The sequence below is a fragment of the Cottoperca gobio genome, chromosome 21 (genome assembly GCF_900634415.1).
Source record: "Cottoperca gobio chromosome 21, fCotGob3.1, whole genome shotgun sequence".
NCBI lineage: Eukaryota > Metazoa > Chordata > Actinopteri > Perciformes > Bovichtidae > Cottoperca > Cottoperca gobio.
Genome location: NC_041375.1, coordinates 8,646,389 through 8,667,219, shown reverse-complemented (window position 1 = coordinate 8,667,219; position 20,831 = coordinate 8,646,389). Strand labels below are relative to the sequence as shown.

General features: G+C 39.7%; 1 protein-coding gene across 1 annotated transcript in view; it reads left to right on the top strand.

The window, feature by feature from the left end:
• LOC115026262 (partitioning defective 3 homolog B-like) overlaps nt 1–20,831 on the top strand; it is a 234,807-nt gene that overhangs the window by 6,397 nt on the left and 207,579 nt on the right. Inside the window, 1 exon segment of the mRNA XM_029459004.1 lies at nt 4,545–4,646. Coding sequence (XP_029314864.1) covers nt 4,545–4,646 — 102 coding nt within the window.

Sequence of the window (20,831 nt, the reverse complement as noted above, 5' to 3'; positions counted from 1 at the left end):
CTTTTCTGGAATACCTGCCATGCTTGACGGAATTGTGATGATTTCAGAACTATCAGTTGTGGCCTTAAAGGTTCATTGTCCGAGCCACCTGCTCCAAAGAAATAGGGGCAGTATTTCAGCTCTAAACTGGGTCCATACAATCTCTAATGTTCATATTTTAGTTATAGTAGTTTGGCATATTTATTGTATTCTAATTTATTCTTTGTATTGCATTTACTCCTGTGTGATGTCTGTCTGCCAGTCAGACAGTCAGTTAGTTAGTTAGTCGGCAACAATACCAACATTTGACTAAACTGCTGAAACTCTGAGAGCCGGTCAAAAGACCCTGCTGTCTTATAATCTTCACGTGGGGCTGATCATCTGTGTTTACTGAGGCACTGATGTTAACCGGGGCTGTAGTCCGTGTGACGTAACGTTAGTTTGACTAAATCAAAAGTGGCAGAAACTAGAAAACGACCCGCATATTCGTCTTGTCTTCCCGGTGGCGGCGCAGCCAGGAGAGCAGCCTGCTGGGCAGGAGAGAGGTCGGTCGAGCCGGCACTCTGCAGCCGCCTCCGTCAGACGGAGCCCCAGTCAGCGGCCGAAGAGACTCGAGCTCAGCCAGAACAAGCCCGGCCCACACAGCGGGCTGCTGGACCGGTGTAACGGCAGCAACAGGGAGTCTGCAGTTCCCCGGTGCTGTGGCTGAACTCGAGCTAACTGCTAACTGAAACTACGTCTCCCGGGGCGGAAGCTGTTTGGAGTGGGTGCCTTTCACATTTTGTGTAGACAGCATGAGCTCCAAAGTTAGCTGTTTATGCCCAAGTCCACTTCTTTATATTGCCTCCAGTTGTGACAACAGCATGCATACCAAACTCTTGTGTCAACTGTTAGACTAGAAAGACTTACTGTTCAGAGATAAAGAATGGGAGAGAGGTGGGGGGTTAAGCACACACCTGACAACACTGAAAAGTGTTTTAACTCTGGTGGGAATTTACTATAACCTAATAATAATTTCTTGATCATGTCCTGAGAGTAAAATTCCCTAAAATTGCCGAAGATTATCTGTAATAGTATCAGGCAAAACAGTGTATTAATTACTAATCCCCCTTATTTTCAGATTATATCAGCGTGTTTACATCTCTTATCTTTATTCCTACAGTATCCGAGCGTCCCTCTAGGTTTTTAAGCTGCCAGACTTCGAAACACAGGCTTTCTGCAGTTCACAAAATATATGTAACACATTATCCGTGCACTCCCCCTGAATATCAGATTAGATCAGTGTGCTCACAGCTCTTATCTCTCTTCGTCTCCATCTCTTGTCGTTTTAGCGGTATGGCTTGCTTACTGTAGCAAGAGATCAAAGGCTGCTGTTGACCTAAAAACAACAGCAGGTCACCAAAGAAATGAAGCTCTTGGATTTTAGTATTCTGCAGAAACCTATCACCACTTATTCTGCTTTTTTCCTTTTAGAATTAAAACGTATATCATTTGATTTTGATTCCTGCGTCTTGGCTAACCTCAACATCGGTCACCTTTTAAATACAAAGCGAATTGTTTGTGATAATGTGTTTCAACTGGGTTGTTTACCCACAGGGACGTACCGGTAGCTGGAAACTAAATGGAAAAGGTTTAAAATATCACACATTCTAATGGTAATTTATTTAATGTACTAGTTCATTTATGATAATTGATTAAAGTATAATATATTTTTAAAATATTTTGTCTATTAATATTAATATCAATATCAATATTTATTATTAAGTATTATGTTTAATAATACTTTTAACAATGTTAACAGTAAATGCTCATTACAAGTTAAAGACATCTCAAAGGGATATTAAAAAAAAATTGCTTAAATATTCAGACCAGCAGCTAAAACACTTGAAGTGTCCGTCTATCTCTCTCTGCTCCCGCACCAGGTACCAAATATAGCGTTAGCAAATGTGTTGTCATGTCTCAATTAAGCTAAGGAACATTACATAACATACTGCTATTATTGTGACAAAATGCGATCACTTTAACAGATAAATGAAGCAAGCAGTGTCACATATTTCTTGTCTCATAATGACATGAAATGGAGGAATGGATTATACTGCAGATTCCGTCAAACACTAAACAGGACCAGATCCGGAAGGTCCCTAAAAGCTGCATGTTTACGGTGTGTCAATTGGTTTGTTGTAATTTGATGAATTGCTGATTTTGGGACCATGCACCTCTAAGGCACAATATTAACTGAAATGAAAAGCACAATGTATCGTCAGCTGTGCGAACTGTACTGCGGCCCCACAGGGCACCTTAGGCCTTTGATGTGGATGTAATGACCAGAGTGGGCTTTGTTGACATTAAATGCATTTTTCTTGCTTGTGAGTTCACTTAATAGAATATTAGATTTGAAGTAGTATTTGACTGCAGGCAAGCCAATGAAAATGTTCCTTTTAATGCTTCCCTTTATTATTTTTTTCCAAAGCTAAACCTGGTAGAGTTTATCATGTCTTTTTGTAAAGGGGTTGTTGGCAAAGTTGCTTTTGGAGTGACTCACTGTTTGTGTGTGGATGATAGATTGAGGACTTGTTTTTAAACCAGTATAGACACAATCTCATACTATTGGGACTCATTCTGAAGCTCAACCGGTACTAAAAACACAAGTCTTTGTGCGATGTTGTGTGCAAAGCTAAACAATTAACATGACACTTTGGCTCAGAAATATTGCCTAGTAATCATAAAAACATTCACATGTGTTTTCCCAGAGTTAATATGCCCCGAAAGCCTGATTGATAGTGCTTAAGAAAGATAAACACTGCGAAAGAGAAAATAAGACAATGTAAACCCAATGTTTAAAAATCTCTCTCTCATACATCTGGCCTGGGTGTCAGCCAAGCCAGTGCTACAATGGAGTCATACAATGAATTCCAGCAGAAAGGAGGGAGAATTTAACTTTATAAACAGGCACATTGTCAGAGACTTGTGTAACAGCGGTGGTTGAAGTTTCTTTTTTATTGTGTCATAATAGAAAAGAAAATTGACCCAGGCTATATTTAACTTGGGATAAATGCTTTACCTTAAGGAAGCAAACACAACCATGTTCCTTAGTTACTTGTACATATCTGCTGACGCCAGGTGCCAGTGAGGAACAAATAGACTCAAGGTCAAACATTTCTCTCATGTAACACACAAACAAGTAGACTTTATCACGGTCCACTTATGACTGCAGTACGCTATCATTACAGTCTGGTAAATAGCATTGTTTTTATCATATAATAGGTGTGTCAACGAGGCAGCAACACTTACTACTATTTCAAAATGCTATTGGTTTTAAATGCTGCTTTATGTGTTATTTCAAACCCATGAGGAACATTTGGAAGATTAACTGAGATTAACGTAACATATTTACAAATCAGAACCTTTACGCACTAGCTATTACACAACTTGACTTAACAAATACAAGTAAGTAATTTATTGTAAAGAGTTTTGATGCAGAGCCAAGCTTAGTGTATTGACATTGAGACTTGCAGTGATATCCGTAGACACAGAGCGCCTTGCTCCATCTTACCCTCTCCCTGATGTAGTTTTTGAAAAGCAGTGACAGGCACCTGACCCTGAAAGAGTGATTTAATGGAGCAGCACCCTGTTACATTTTGAGTCATACCTTTCCTGAGGCTGTTTGTGGTGTTGTATGTGCTTGTGTGTGCGTGTATGTGTGTGTTGTCTCAATATGTTCAACAACCAGCTCTATGTAGTCAGCTGTCCAGTGCAGTGTCGATGTCATTAATCACAGACCCAACACAGCGGAGAAAGCAAGTGAGGAGGGAGAAAGAGCCAGGCTGGGGTTGTAACCTGTACAGAGCACCTCGGGAAAGATGTGGAAGATGTAAAGAGGAAAAAAAAACAAAAAAGAGGGCAGAAATGGGAGGGGGAGTGGAACAAAGAGAGCTGGAGGAAGGAGTTAGTGACCAGCAGTGGAGGCATTTTATTGTGAGCATTGGCTTCCTCTCATCTTAAGTCCCCATAAACAATGAATTGACTCATTGTATTGTTCATTTCCATATTATAATGTATACCTGGAAAAAACTGTTTTTAATTTACCTTTATTTTTAATGAAAGAGTCCATTTAATTGATCATGTGTCCATAGGGCTAAATAAAACACATTTTAAACTATCCTGCCATTCTGCACCTGCACCTCCATTTAGTGTTTTTGATGATCCTTCTCTGCGTTATACTCTTGTCTCATCCACTATGTTGCTTTCATAGGAAACTCATTACAACAAAGAAGTGAGATGCTGTACTGTTTAATGTGGCATTTAAGCTACAAGAATATGAATAGACTATCTCAAATTGGGGGGAGTTTCTTAAATTACATTTCTTAAAATGAAGGAACCCTGTCATGGCTGGATTTATTTGAATGGTGATAGATGTATGACGGACACCTGCAGCCAGCATTTTAAGAAGCTAGTCGTTACATACGTGCATGTACAATAAGCAAAATGGGCAAAGAGGTCAGCAGGTGTCAGGTTTGTTTACACATTGAGTTGTTGATTGACATTTGTTGTGTCCTGTGTTACAGGAAGGAGATTTCCTGGTCCGGACTCACCATGTTGAATACTGTGACGGGGGGATTCTGGACCCTGATGATATACTCAGTGATCTTGTAGAAGACAAGGACAAGGTAAGAACCTTTTCATAGATTGTCATGTTTTGTGTTTGCTTCTGCTTTTAATGTGATGAAGTAATTCAAGAGATTGGTGGAATAGTTTTGATTTCTTTTAATTTCCCTTCCTTTTAATATAAAAGCAGATATTATGAACACGGAATTCAATGTAACTTTAAGCTGACCACAAACAGCCAAGTAACATTTATATTCTCAGTTAATACATGTGAAGTGAAACTAACACGTGTGAGGTTATACTTAAATAGCCTTTAATTAAAATGGCATGATTCCTGAATGACCAACAGTAAGCAGAGTACACAAACATGCATGTGACTAACCAATATATCTAGCCATCCAGTCTTAGAGAAGTGTTGAACAACTCTTGTGCAAAGCGCTACAGAATCACTGTAATTAATTCAACCATCTTTATCCCTTCAATCCTTTTGATACCTCTCATACAATGCATATAATTCTTTTGATTTAAACCTAATAATTAGTCACACTGTGTGTGCACAAGAGTGTGTGTGTGTGTGTGTGTGTGTGTGTGTGTGTGTGTGTGTGTGTGTGTGTGTGTGTGTGTCTGTGTGTGTGTGTGTGTGTGTGTGTGTGTGTGAGAGAATATTGAGCTGCAGTGGCCTGTAAGCCACTCCCTTGGATAGAATATTGCCTCACAAGCAACATTCAAAGGGAAAAGGTTTTACTTCGCCTGCAGCGTTAGGCAGTGTCATTAGCAATTCAGTTTTGGAGTCTTTGCAAACTCAATCCATATATCCCGTTTTTCTTATTTTCCCCCTGAGGAATGTGTCATTTTTCATTTTCCCCTTTGGAAAGTCTAGTTTTTTTTTTCTACTGTCACATAGACTCTGGCATTATTGGAATGTGATAAATGGCTTAGATTTAGGGCTTTTTGAACCATGGTTTAGGACCTTAAAGGAATCTGGAACCCTCTCTTGGTGGCTCTGCACATTAAAACAGTATCAACATGTTTTAATGAGCCCGTGTCCTATGGTGAACTAAATTTTTCATTTAGGTCATAGCTTTAAAAATTGAACCTACTGGCTATAAAATGTAATGCACAGTGTATTTCCCTGTCTTCGGCTCACACTGTATGCCTTTAAGGATGTATAAATTCTGCAGGATTTGTTGGAGATTCTCTGAACTAATTAAGAACAAAGTTGCATTGGTTGGCAATTTCTCTCGGGCTGTAAGAACCTTTGGGAATAACTAAAGTGATCTCTCTTGCTCTTTCTCTCAGCAAGCCTCTGTTCATGTCAGAATAATCATTCTTGGTTTTTAGATCTTGTTACCCAGATCATTATGTTTGTAATATTGTGTTACTAAAAGTGTTTTTGCCTTGACAAAGTTAACACAGACTTACTGTAGAAATGTGACTAATGAGAACTATCATGACAGTAAAGAAATAATATCCCACATGACATTTTGAGAACTATTTGTAGCCTAAGTTGTTTTCCCTGTTGGATGAATTTTCCTGATGAGCTCTAATGTCTCAAAGTGAGCCGGAGAGTTATACGACACACTAAGCCGCAGCCGAGGGGCCATATGACTCAGTGACAGGAGCAATAGTAGAGTCAGGAGACCAGCAACTGACCAAGGGGATTACTATTATGAGAGCCTGTTGCCATGGTTTTGTACAGAGTCAGAGAGCAGCATGACCGGTCCTGCTGTTGGGTAGTCGTCACTCACCCTATGCCACTTAAAGAATTCCACTAAAGTACTGTACACTACTTTCTGCTAACAATCCCACAATGCAATGCTCCATGTTTTACATATACAAATTAAGAGCAACACAATGCTACACCTGTGAGTGATGATGCAAAAATAAAGGTGATTTTAAAGTGTCCAAACAAATCGCTCACTATACTATTGGATGTTGGGAAGAGTGAATGAGGGAACAGGGAAGGATTCTGTACATAGCCAAAATGTACTTATTTTAAAGGGTTTCCAGGGCAGTCGGGCCACAGTTGGCACAGAGCCAGATGCCCCTGCTTCTAGGAGGCGGAGGTTTGTTAATATGGGGATGAAGTGTTCCAAACAAGTAGTAAGTAGGTAACATTGGTGCCAGACAAAAATATTTATAGCCCCTTTGGATCACTGTAATAAATATATTTATGCACAAAGAAAATAAGATCAGTTTATCACTAGCAAACGCTCTGACAGAGCTAATTTTAAGTTTTTGAGGTCATTCTTTTTATATCGTCTCAGTCTATAAAAACTATATTTCCCTTTGTGGTGCGACCGGGGCAAAAGAGTTTCGAATCACAATTAAATGCAAATGTAAGTGAACATATTATCGTTTAAATGCACTTCAGTACGTACATCAGTAAGAAAACGCATCACCGTTCACACGGCTTGATGTTCAGAGCTGATGCCTTCTTTTTGATTTTTGCTAATTACCATACTATCATTGTTTCTGTGTTTGCTGCCTTTTAATAGGCTTTTATTGAGGAAACTGAGTCACAGCTGAGTTGACCAATGTGCTCTCAGTCACGAGTGAGGGGAACTCCACTGCTAAAAATTCAGTTCACTTTGAAAATTGGTTGAGGAAGCATTGAGTTACAAAACAGGAGAAGTATATCCTGGCTAGAATTAAAATGATTATTATTTGAATCGTTGGAATAGAGCTAAGAGTTTAGGAGGTTTCTGTATCGAGGATGGAAATATAAAAACTGTAAATGTTTGTGTGTGTGTGGGGGGGGATGTCCTTTAAAAGATGCATACTGAATTTATTGACTATTCACTGAGAGAAATATAGTATTGCTTTTTGTTAATATCCTTTGAAAGCAGTGAAACTGCACAAACTATACCTTCACAGCACATAAACTAAATATAAAAGCACATGCATACTACAAAACATTTAAATACTGGGATCAAATAAAGTGCCACACAATAATTCCCCAAAACACACACACACAGAAGTAAACCGTACAGAATGATACCCAGCAATACACCCTTCTGAGCACCAGAGATTGCATATGAAATGAAAGTGTGAAATATTCATTGGATTCTGAAGCGAGGCTCTCATAGTATTACTGAGCTGAGATGAATAAATGGCTCCTAATCCCAGATGAGTGTTTTACTGTAGCTAGACTCAGACTGACTGGCTTTAGGTTTATAACCACAAAGAAAACAGAATATGTTTGAGGTCTGCTGAAGACAGAGGTCAAAAATACAGTTTAAGAAATTCATGGCTGAAATAGACCCAAGTGATGCATTTGAGAGAGAAGACTCACATTTATGAATGTTTGAGGTGATATTTATGTACCAACTGTGAGGGAAGTGGGCTTCATATCTGTATGTGTCTATACACTTATATACTATTTCTATATATCTTTCTATCTTGGAGTTTCATCTATTAGAACATAAATGACTCATTAAGAACATGTTTAGTTTAGCTCAGATTAGCGCAAAAACTGAAAGCATAGAGTAGTTTCAAGTTTTCAAGGGGGGGGGGGGGGGGGGGGGGGGGGGGGGGAGGGGTGCTGTCTGAAGTTCGTGCGACGGGGGTGCAAGCTCTCGATGGTACCTCTGTAGAAGTTTGTGAGGATGCTGGTGTTTATATCAAACTTCCTCAGTTTTCTCAGGAAATAGAGCCGCTGACGAGCTTTCTTGGGGCGCAGGCAGGCAGAAGAATCGGAGTCCAGAAACTAAACAGGTAAACTAGACGATCGCTGGAGAGCTTGGCAGGAAAACACAAGATAATCTGGCAGGGAACAAGTGGGAGATAACTGGTATACAGGACTGTCTCAGAAAATTAGAATATTGTGATAAAGTTCTTTATTTTCTGTAATACAATTAAAAAAACAAAAATGTCATACATTCTGGATTCATTACTAAAATATTGCAAGCCTTTTATTATTTTAATATTGCTGATTATGGCACACAGCTTAAGAAAACTCAAATATCCTATCTCTAAATATTAGAATATCATGAAAAAGTATACTAGTAGGGTGTTCAACGAATCACTTGAATCGTCTAATTAACTCGAAACACCTGCAAGGGTTTCCTGAGCCTTGAAAAACACTCAGCTTGGTTCAGTAAACTAAATCACAAGTATGGGGAAGACTGCTGATCTGACTGCTGTCCAGAGGACCATCATTGACACCCTCCATCAGGAGGGTAAGACACAAAAAGAAATGTCTCAAAGAGCAAGCTGTTCACAGAGTGCAGTTTCAAAGCACATCCACAAAAAGTCTGTTGGAAGGGGGAAATGTGGCAGGAAATGCTGCACAACCAAGAGAGATGACCGCAGCCTTAACAGCATTGTGAAGAAGAGTCTCTTCCAGAATTTGGGGGAGCTTCAAAGACAGTGGACTGAAGCTGGAGTCCAGGTATCAAAAGCCACTGTTCACAGACGTGTCCGGGAAATGGGCTACAATAGCCGTATTCCCATGGTCAAGCCACTTCTGAACTCAAGACAACGGAAGAAGCGTCTGACTTGGGCTATGGAAAAGAAGCACTGGACAGTTGCAGAGTGGTCCAAAGTCCTCTTTTCAGACGAAAGCAAGTTTTGTATTTCATTTGGAAGTCAAGGCGCCAGAGTCTGGAGAAAGGCTGGAGAGGAGCAAAATCCAAGTTGCTTGAAATCCAGTGTGAAGTTCCCACAGTCAGCGATGGTTTGGGGAGCCATGTCAGCTGCTGGTGTTGGTCCACTGTGTTTCATCAAGCCCAGAGTAAATGCAGCTGTGTACCAAGAGATTTTAGAGCACTACATGCTTCCGTCTGCTGAAAAGCTCTATGGAGATGAGGAATTCATTTTCCAGCATGATCTGGCACCTGCCCACAGTGCCAAAACCACCAGTAACTGGTGTACTGACCATGGCATTACTGTCCTCGATTGGCCTGCCAATTCCCCTGACCTGAACCCCATAGAGAATATGTGGGGTATTGTGAAGAAGAAGCTGAAAGACACCAGACCCAACAATGCTAATGAGCTAAAGGCCGCTTTTGAAGCATCCTGGGCATCCATAACACCTCAGCAATGCCACAGGCTGATTGCCTCCATGCCACGCCGCATTGATGCAGTAATCCGTGCAAAAGGATTCCCAACCAAGTACTGAGTGCATTAATGGACATTTTCAAATGTTTGATTTTGTTTTGCTGTTATAAATCTTTTTTTTTTACTTGGTCTGAGGAACTATTCTAATTTTTTGAGATAGGATTTTTGAGTTTTCTTAAGCTGTAAGCCATAATCAGCAATATTAAAATAATAAAAGGCTTGCAATATTTCAGTTGATTTGTAATGAATCCAGAATGCATGACATTTTTGTTTTTTTAATTGCATTACAGAAAATAAAGAACTTTATCACAATATTCTAATTTTCTGAGACGGTCCTGTATATCCTCTGAGAGAACTAATGAGGGAATGAGAAGCAGGTGAGGAGATGGGCTGTGGAAACCAGGTGAGGGGAATAAGTTGATTGCAGGCAGTGAGGATGAACCAGGATCTGAAATGAAATGAATTACTGACAAGGTAAAACCAAATGAAAACAAACTAACAGTGGGTGGAACGCGTGACACGTCTCATTGTTCGTGATGAGGCCCATGATGGTCGTATCGTCAGCAAACTTAAAGATGATGTTTGAACTGTGCTTGGCAGCACAGTCGTAGGTGAACAGGGAGTACAGCAGGGGGCTGAGCACACAGCCTTGTGGTGCACCCGTGTTCAGTGTCAGCGAGGAAGAAGTGTGGCTGCCGACTCTCACCACCTGCCCGTCAGATGGAGGCCTCCAGTCCATGATCAGCGAGTTTAGTGATGAGTTTAGAGGGAATAATAGTGTTATAATAGTAACTGATAGACTAGCTCTGTCAAAGGTACGTTTTAGGTGCGGTGATCTTCTTCTCCCAATGCTAAATGCTTATTGACATAATCAGAAATGCGTTTGCGTTGGGTTTAAAATAAAAGCTCAGGTCCTCCTCCCTCCTCAATGTTTTTTATTATTATTATTTTTTTAACTATAGCAGGTAAAAATAAATGTGGGGAAACCAATTTTTACACTTTTTTTCTCCATTACCCTAATCTCTCCCTTGCATATTGTTTGTCAAGCCCACTCACTGCTTTATGCCACAGAAAATGAAATGTAAGCAGGAAGTATGGATTCCCATCAGCAGTTTCTATGTAGCTGGAAGTGTAATTCCTAATGTATTTTCCCCACCTTGTAGGTATTGCAGAAACAGCCTTACAGAGACCAGAGTCTGTTTAAAAGGTTAGCTGGTAATAGAGAGAGAGGAAACACTATTGATGATATTGATGTATGTTCTGGGATGTTAATAATAACACATGCTCTTGATCACACACACACACACACACACACACACACACACACACACACACACACACTGCAACTCCTGTTGAACAGTTAACAATTGCACACATATGCGCCCAAAAGGGCGGGTTGATTGAAGTCTGATATATCTTATTTGACAATACAACAAATGTGTTCATTTTGTCTGTTTTTGTTTTATTACAGTTTGCTTCAAATAAATAACTTAGACAATACATTTGTATAATGATAACACAACATGACGATATCATTGTGATGCAATACCAGTGAAAGTTACCTGTAATCCTGGATACCCATAATACATGATCAGGTTTCACCTATTTTGATGAAAACACTATTTGATTATTTTGAGTTAGCCTGGAAATAGGGCGGCTCTCCATGGGCAGAACTTTAATCATGGGTATTTGTGCCAATCATTATTTTCACTATTAATAGCAAGACACGCACATGCACAGACATGGCAAATGGTTTGACTATATTGCATCTACATTCAGATGTATTAGCTTTTACCAGGACTTCCTATTGGTTCGGTTTCTAGCTTAATTTTTATTTTCACGAGTGACTATCCTACGCTTTCCTAAAATCAAATCAAAATCAAATCAAATGTATTTATATAGCCCAATATCACAAATTATACATAGGAAAAACTTCCTAAAAGAAACCCCATAATTAAAGGGGGAAAAATGGAAGAAATGGATATACCTTTTTCTTTTGCCCTTTTCCAACAATATCAATATTCATAATAAAGGATCTACTTTTTTGCTGATGTGGTTTAAAATGGGTCTCTAAAGTAAATTCCTGATTCTTCTGATGTTGTGAGTTGAGGTATCAGAATCAGTATTAGGAGAGGACAAGACAGATTATATATTATTTTTATTTTTTGATAATTGACACTGAACTGCATGGTATATTCAGTGCTGTAGAAACTTTCATGTATTCTTCCCTGATCTACACTAGTATAACCTTATCACAGATTAGTTTATTAGCACAGAAACCTGGCATGAACATCAGAAGAAAGAAGGGTTTGTGAGATCTCCGCTATTCCTTGTGTTCGCCAGTGGGCACCTCCTCAGATAAATTTTGTTCAGTCAGGTCTACAATGCCACATTAGTGTACTTTTCTTGAAAACTGTTTGTAAATTGCCTTGTTAATCCCGTTAAAATGCACTTTGAATTGATGACTTGAAGCACGTCTGGCGATTATACGGTCTGGCAGGCTGATGAGATGAAACAACCTTAAACAGTCTGACTTGGAGATGTTAAGATGGGCAGTTGGTGAACTCAAGCCAACTCTGTGCGTGTGCACATGCGCGCGCATGCATTGTTGTTTTTTTTTGCTGGAGAAGGCAATGAGGACAACAGTTCATCTCCCAGCTTCATTAATATTTAAATAATGCTCTCATTTTCTGTCCCTCTTTAACTTTCTTCATGTCTGATTTCCTTTCTGTTTTCTTGGCCCATGTTGCTATGACTTTGGGGTTGGGTAAGAACAGGAGGACGAGCAGGGCAGGGACATAATGGCATTTATACAGACATGCGTCTGGGGCGTTGGCAAAGTTACAACAAATGTATAGTAGGCTTTAAAATGTGAAAGGAAGATAAAACAGTATCTTTTATAAAATAGGAAAAGATGCTTTTTATGTCAAATAGAAACTGAATGTGTATCAGGGCTGAGTGTGAAACCGTTGCACCCAACTGTCAAATTGGACTAAAACAGCTCAAGCTGAGGAAGTATTTGAGTCGCAGGAGTGAAACATTACCTGCGTTTACAAAACTTGCCAATTTCTTAATATGTTATTATTTAAACATTTATTTTCTTCCTCTAACAACTATAATCCTACTTTGATATGATTTTACCACCATCCATCCAGCCATCCATCCATCCATCCATCCATCCATCCAGCCATCCATCGTCTACCGCTTATCTGGGGTCGGGTCGCGGGGCAGCAGCTCTAGTAAGGAACCCCAAACTTCCCTTCTCCAGACCACATCCGCCAGCTCTGACTGGTGGATCCCAAGGCGTTCCCAGGCCAGTGAGGAGATATAATCTCTCCACCAAGTCCTGGATTCCTGCGTTCCCAGTTCTCCCGCACTACCCTTTTGGGCTTACCAGGTCTGTCCAGAGTCTTCCCCCACCCCTTGATCCAACTCACAACCAGATGGTGATCAGTTGACGCCTCCGCCCCTCTCTTCACCCGAGTGTCCAAAACATGCGGCCTCAGATCAGATGATACGATCACAAAATCGATCATTGACCTTTGGCCTACGGTGCTCTGGTACCACGTACACTTATGAGCATCATTATGTTCGAACATGGTGTTCGTTATGGCCATTCCGTGACTAGCACAGAAGTCCAATAACAAACGACAGGTGGTGGGCCCACAGGATGGATGGATGGGAGGCACCATGTAGCTTCTTTGGGCTGTGCCTGACCGGGCTCCGTGGCAAACCCGGCCACCAGGCTCTCGCTGTCAGGCCCTCCCTCTGGGCCTGGCTCCAGACGGAGGCCCCGGGTCTCTCCTTCTCTTTCCCTCTGTTTTATGAGGTCGTTTGAACCATTCTTAGTCTGGCCCCTCGCCTGAGACCAATTTGCCTTGGGAGACCCTACCAGGAGCACCAGGCTCCAGACATCTCAGGTTCTTAGGGTCTCACAAACCTCTCCACCACGGTAAGGGGGTGGTTCCCGGAGAGGATTTTACCACCAGTTAAACCTAAATAATTAAAATAATTAAAGGTCACTACAAAGCCAGAATCATAAACAAGTAGCCAAATAATAATGAGGAAATTATTCAGAGCAGGTTCCTTGTTATCAGCAAGCCCTTCCCTCCCTTCTGTACTCACTAATTCTACAGTTTTCTATTACCATGATCATGAAAACTCTGCTGATTGGTGGTAAATAACACAAGCTGCCGCTGCTAACAGATGCAGCTCTGTAAAACTTGCTCATTTATTTCTGTCTAAGCACTGCTTTTGTAACTTATAGCATACACGCACATTAATGCTATATTTGCGGGATGTGATAGTTCTTGATATAAATGAATCAATTAAGGGTTTACAAAAATGTTCATTTATCAAGCAAGTAACATTTTTTATTTGTCGGGCTGCTGCACAAATTATTTAGACGTGCACCAACACACACACGCATAAACATACATGCAAAAGTAATTTGGCTAATGTCTGTGTCGCATCATTTACAGATTGATTGCTGTCATCACTGATTGTGTGAACTCGTAATAGCGTCTACATTGGAGCAAGAATATAATCGTAAAGACATTCATCATTACAGATGATTTTAGTTTAACTTTTTACAAGGCAATTAACTGTGGGACTAATGGCTCTGTTTGGTTGAAAACACATTTTTAACTTCAAATTCAGTTTTCTTTTTGTTGTAAAACTATTATAGCCAATTAATTTAATATTTCTAGTAGTATCTTCTCATATGTTTATATGTTTGTATTCTTATTTATGTTTGTAGCGTGTAGCTAGAATAGGTGGAGGTGGAGTATGATATAGGGAGCCCAAGACACATTTAAAGATCATGTAAATGCATTAGGGCTGCAGTAAACGATTGGGGTTGGGTATTGTTTTGGATTTTAACTATTCCAGTTCTGCTTATCGATTCCGGTTCTTGATATCGACTCTTTGAGGGGTCAAAGCTGGTCTAATGCTTAATTCATAGAAAATCTTTACTCGATTCATATTCAAAACTCACTTTTTACTTTTCAAGTTTTATGTAGCCTCTAAATTCATTTCAAACTGATTTGATCCTTCCATCCATTTTGTCAATTTTCAAACCTACTTGTCCTTGCGGGATGTTGGGGGCTGGAGCCCATCCCAAAAATATCCCTACAGTAACTGTAACACTGAAACCCGCCAAATTGACACAGGGTCCAACATATGTCAGGTCAGTAAATGCAATGGGTCAGTTGCCTGATTGGGCCACTGATTGGGCAAAATTAAAAAACACAATTTTCATTTAACTTGTCAAACATTGTATAGTTCATATTTAATTTAATTTAGCCTTTATTTATACAGGTAAAATCTCATTGAAACACAGGGTCTCATTCTCAAGAGAGACCTGATCAGATGGTAACAGTACCATACAAAGTTACAGACCGACAGGACACTAAACACAGAGGAAACAGTCAAATAAAACATCATAAAAAAAAGATTGTCATGCAAAGTGCGTAGACTATAATGATAATTGAGTTTAAAATTTCCTAGGGGTATCAAACTGGACAGCTTAAGCTTAATATATGTTGTTAAAAACTGTGACTAGATGGGTGAGCATACATTAAACTTGGGATGTAGCTTCGGGAGATGAGTGGATGGGTGGACTAAATAAAGTACTGGTAAGCAAAGATAAGTGAGGAAATGAACACAAGGAAAGGAAAGCACAGGTAGATGTGGGTTGAAAGACTTTGGTTATTAAAAGTACCAAAATAGACCCTAAAGTAGAGTAAGTGAATGATACAAAAAGTGTAACTTAGATCTAGCATTGCCTGAATGTGTAGAACATGTGAAGTAATTCATATTTCTCGGGGGTTGAATTTGAAGATCTTTGGGCTCTCGATCCCCCTCTGTCTTACAAACTATCTAAGCCTGCTCTCCAGCTTTCCAACCCTTTTCAGTGTGTCTTTCTCTTGCTGTCTGCTCTTCCTCTCCCACCACTGGACCTGTCTGTACCCTTTTCACTCTCCTTCCCTCTCTCTCGCTTTCTCCTTTCCATTTTTTTTCTTTCCCCTTTCTCCTTCTCGGCAACTAAGCTCTGTCATTTCGAACAGCGAAACACCAGCCAGTCAGAATGAGGCAATTATGTTGGAAGGAAGGATTATTATACATAATGACCTATAATTCTCCTCTACAGTTTTCATCATAAATGACATGTACATTAAGTCTGTACAGTATATACATGCTGACAGAAATTTCAACATTGTGTGAAGAACACCAGCTTGGACCTTGGTTTCTAAAATCACACACACACACACATACACACACACACACACACACACACACACACACACACACACACACACACACACACACACACACACACACACAGCCGTGTTTAAAGCATTGATTGTTAAAGATGATGCCGTTTAATGTGATTATTTATAGCTGCTTCTTCTGGTGTGCCAAGATAATAGAGACAATAGACAGCAGACAGACAGACGGGCAGTATTTGATTGGATTCGTACAGCATGCCGTGTAAGTTACGTATTTGTGCATTAAGGTAGTTGATGATAAGGTTCTTATAGCATTTTGCTGGTTAACATGTCCACATTAATTGATCCATGACCCAGATTAAAACAATGAAACTGGAAAGGAATTAAAACAACATGCAGACATATAGAGAAACATCAATTTGTGTGGGTGGCCTCTGACACAGTCCACATTTAATCATGATATTTTAATCCGTGGCAATTTAAAGAAAAGCTGATACTTAAAGCAAGCAGACAGGCATCCACTAAATCTCATTGTTCACCTTCGACCTACGTGTTGAGCTGAATAATCATATTATTGATTTTGATTTGATATTAGCATTGTGTTAAGTATTAATAAAGGATGATCTTTTTGTAGTTTTGACGGTATTTTCTACTGACATTGGGTTAGGGTTAGGCGTAGATGTTGAGCAACTTCTTGTTCAAGTTTTATTATAGAGGCAATATTTAATTTCCCAGTCCAATCCCAGTCTTGTTGTTATTATTTATTTATTTAGCCATACGTTTTATTTAGATACATTTTAGCAGGCTCTAGTAGTATGCATTCTACATTGAGGTTGAACCTTTTTTCTTTTTATAATAATAAACCAATTCATTTGGCATTTTGGTTTCACCATCCGTCTGTACTCTGCCCTCTGTGCCCTTCTGTATGCATGTCTTCATATACCACTGAGAGTTTATCCCTTACCTGATTTTCGTCTCTGAGTGGCTACGCTGTTATCTCGAGCTTCCGGGGTTGACTGGGATTGACCTCACCCTCACACCATCTAATGAAAAGCTTTTATATTCTAGAAGTGTGTTTTCTGTTGATATTTTACTTGGCCTGCACTTTTACTTTGCTATAATTATAGATTACAAATTAGATTATGTTAACCAATGAAAAAACATGTCAATCACTTGCTGCTTCTAATGTGTCTGTGTGTTTGTGCTTGTGTCTGACTATGAGCTTGACACCGAATAAAGTTGTACAATTCAGCTGAGGTGAAATAATGTTTTTCTTTACTAGCCATGTTTCTCTCAGTTTCTTTGTGCTGACATTAATCTTTTTAACTTTTAAAATATATGGAATTTCACTGGACCTATTGAGAAGAATAAAGAAACATTGAAAATATGTTAAAACATAATCTTTTTTTCTCTAGTCATCCTGCTGTTTTCACAGCTTGTCCTGATAATATCTGTCAAAAGATCTTTCAGGGCAATCGAGTTCAGACATAATTTCCTTTTAAAGTGTGATGTCAGCTCGCAAAGGTTAAGTGAATGAGCAGGAAGGACACACACACACACACACACACACACACACACACACACACACACACACAGTATAGCCGTGTAATACAAACAGTATTTTAGCCACCTTTGCCCTCTCAGCCCTCCATATGAAGTGGCCAACTGGTGAGAATAATATTGACCTTCCACTAAAGAAAGCAGTACTGCTTATTGCTTTCACACATTTCACTGTTTCCTTTGACTGGGTTTCTTGACATGTCAGTGCGGCGTGTGTTGGGATATGTGTATGTGCACATGCACAAGAATAAGGAAAGATGGGAAATATGTTCCACTGGTGTGTTTCTTTGGCTTTGGGGGCAATGGAATATGTGTGTATGTGAATTGTTACTTATGTGTCTCGGTCCTTTATGCACACAATATTCCGGTGTTTGCCCTTATTCCAAATAAGTCAATATTCCTACTAAGCTGTTTACTTTGCTAATGAAAACGAATATTGCACTAGTATTCCCGTTAACGTGCAGCCGTGCATACTTCCATTTAAAATGATTTTTCCAAAGTTTTCCACCGGTGGCACACTCAGTTCGACCATGCAAACACAGCTTCCTTTTCCAGCGTTGCGATATTTGTGCATATTCAAAAAACCTGTTGATATCCAAGTCTTTCATTATGTTTTGAAAGTAGGTGTGTTTCTCCTCCTGACCAGAAATGTGGGCTTTCTTTTGGGCATGCATTTCTACCCCAGCCTTGCAAAGTATTGGCTACTTGGATTGTCTACAACACACAGAGTGGGCTGTAAACAGGCAACAGGCCGTGTGTTGCAAACTGCGGCAAAAACCCCAATAGAGATTAATGTGCTGTGTCCAAAGAATCCTCCTAAAATCCGGGAAATATGGCCATATCCCATCATCGGAAAATGCTACATTCAAAATGAGGCCTAATTCAGAATACCTAAACACAATATGCTGTTTACATGACCCGTACCAAATTCAGAATATTGCCATATTCATAATAAACAGTAAAATATTAATGTGCATGTAAACAGTCAGTGAGAGAAACTAAGTTGTGTCTGTGTGTGTGTGTGTCGTTGTCACATCTCCAGTGGTTTGACATACACTCCGCATGTGTGTACTCTCTTCCTAGTCCTTCAAAAGCGTAAAGGAGCCATAAAGTCTTTTGCCTGTCCAACATTTCTTTGTCGTTTTCTTCATGTAGCCTGACATTATATAATCATCATATGTGTTTATTTTCATCGATGGGTTGTGTGTGTGTGTGTGTGCGTGTGTGTGTGCGCGTGTGTGTGTGTGTGTGTGTGTGTGTGTGTGTGTGTGTGTGAGACAGAGAGAGCAGGTGTATCTGCTAGTCCTTGAGAAGGGTAGCAGGACCATAAACCTTCTCGTTCTCCTGGAGCAGCTAAATTGTGAATTATATTTGATAAGGCTGTGGCCTCATTTGTAAATTGCAGTACAGTGACACGTACATCAGTCTATACTAACAGTCAAAATATATTAACAGAGCACCCTTTACTATATGTGCATACTGTATGTATGTGTGTCGCTGAATTATCAGCTTTTAGTTATATAAGTTATATCTTTAGCGTTGATTTACAATGTCCGTTTGTGTAATGAATAGCTTACTCTATGTGTTTGATAGGGTAAAAGGGTATATGTGTGTGTGTGTGTGTTTCAGGGTGTGGGCAGTGCCTTCATTGTTCTTGAATCTTATTTGACAGTAAACTCAAATGGGGATTTTACCATGTGTGTTTTTAATCATGTGTGTATATTTTAGGTTATTGTCGTGTCAATGAGCTCTTTATGCGTGTGTGTGTGTGTGTGTGATTCCAGTGAATCATCAATCAAACTGCTGCTGGCGGCCGTCGCTCCCATATGTATGTTTTTCTCTTTTACACACGGACACCACATAACTCATCAAGAACACAGTGGCGTCAAACATAACCTTTAATGCTGCATAGCGTCGTATGTTAAAGACATGTCATGTTTCACTTGATCACACACACAGATGGGTAATACAATATTACTCGTGTGCCACATTTTCAATAGCTTCGTAATGTTCCATTAGTTTGATTGCATTACAACCCGTCACACATGATGGGCAGAAACAATAAAAATCTGAATAGAGCAAAACACAATTAAATGGCTCTTTTTATGTTTTAATTTAATGGCTTAATTTTATTATTGTTCATTTACGACACAAGTGACGTGAGTGGATTGTTGCACAGATACATGAGATGAAAATGCTTGCAGAAAGATCCACACACTACTTTTGCTTACACCCACACACCCTCACACCCTTCAAAAGCAGTGGAGTGGAATAATGGACAAGGCGATGGAATAGTGGGCAGATTTTATCATTCACACTCTCTTAACCACCAGCCATCTGCTAAATGCACGCATTCTTGTCTTTGTGTCTGTGGGTGTGTGTGTGCTTGTGTACGGCTGCGCACGCACACACACATGAATGGATCAGTCGAAGTCCTTGAAGGCTTGAACGAACACTCGTCATGTTAAACTGGCTGATGCAGTTAAGTCATCGGCACAGTGTAGTTCAAACACGATTTTGTGTCATGCTTCTCAGTTACTAATTAATAGAAATAAAGGGAACACAAAACACATGCTATATAACTGAAGTGTGTTAATACAAATGACTGAAGTGATAAATCTGATGCAGGAGAATCTCTAAGAAAGACCGTATAATGTCAAGCTATGCCATGTTTGCAGTATTTGAAACCAACACAAATGTATGCTAAAATGTGACTACAACAATCTGTAACTTTATATATTTACCCACCGGCTATCGGTTTCACAACGATAAAGCCTCTGGGGGCAGGGGGCAATATTTCGGGGGTTCCGGTGAAGTCAGCAGATATCCCGGCCAAGACTTCCTCTTCTGTGCGCAAATCAATTGTTCATAGTCGGATCAGCATTTTGAGAAGCGATATTGGGGTTGGAGTTGAGAGACAACGTCTACTACCGGATTGTAGTTAACAAGCTAATTTTAAGCTAAATCATGGTAATAGTGCGACTTGTGTGTGCTATTGATTAATTTCTAATTCTGGTGTCAATTAGATGATGGCAAAAGATAGAAAACTCTACTAAAGGATAACATTGGACTTTATTAAACAAATTATTTTTTAAACCAAGTGAATAGATGCTGTTTCATCACAAAAGGAAAAATATCGTCTACTACGGAAGTCTTGCACATTACATTGAACCGATGCTTTAAGATACATGGGGCTCTCTTTCCAATTAATGGACATTTCTCCCTAAAGGTCATCCAGACTTCCAGGCTCATGCATTATTATCTCTGTTACGTAGAGTGGTTGCTCATCATGACAGGATGAAGAGGAGACAACAGTGATCTCACCATAATGAACCTAAATGATCCTTCTCACCTCCACCTCATCTCCTCCTCTTTACACTAGTTATCCTCTCTACA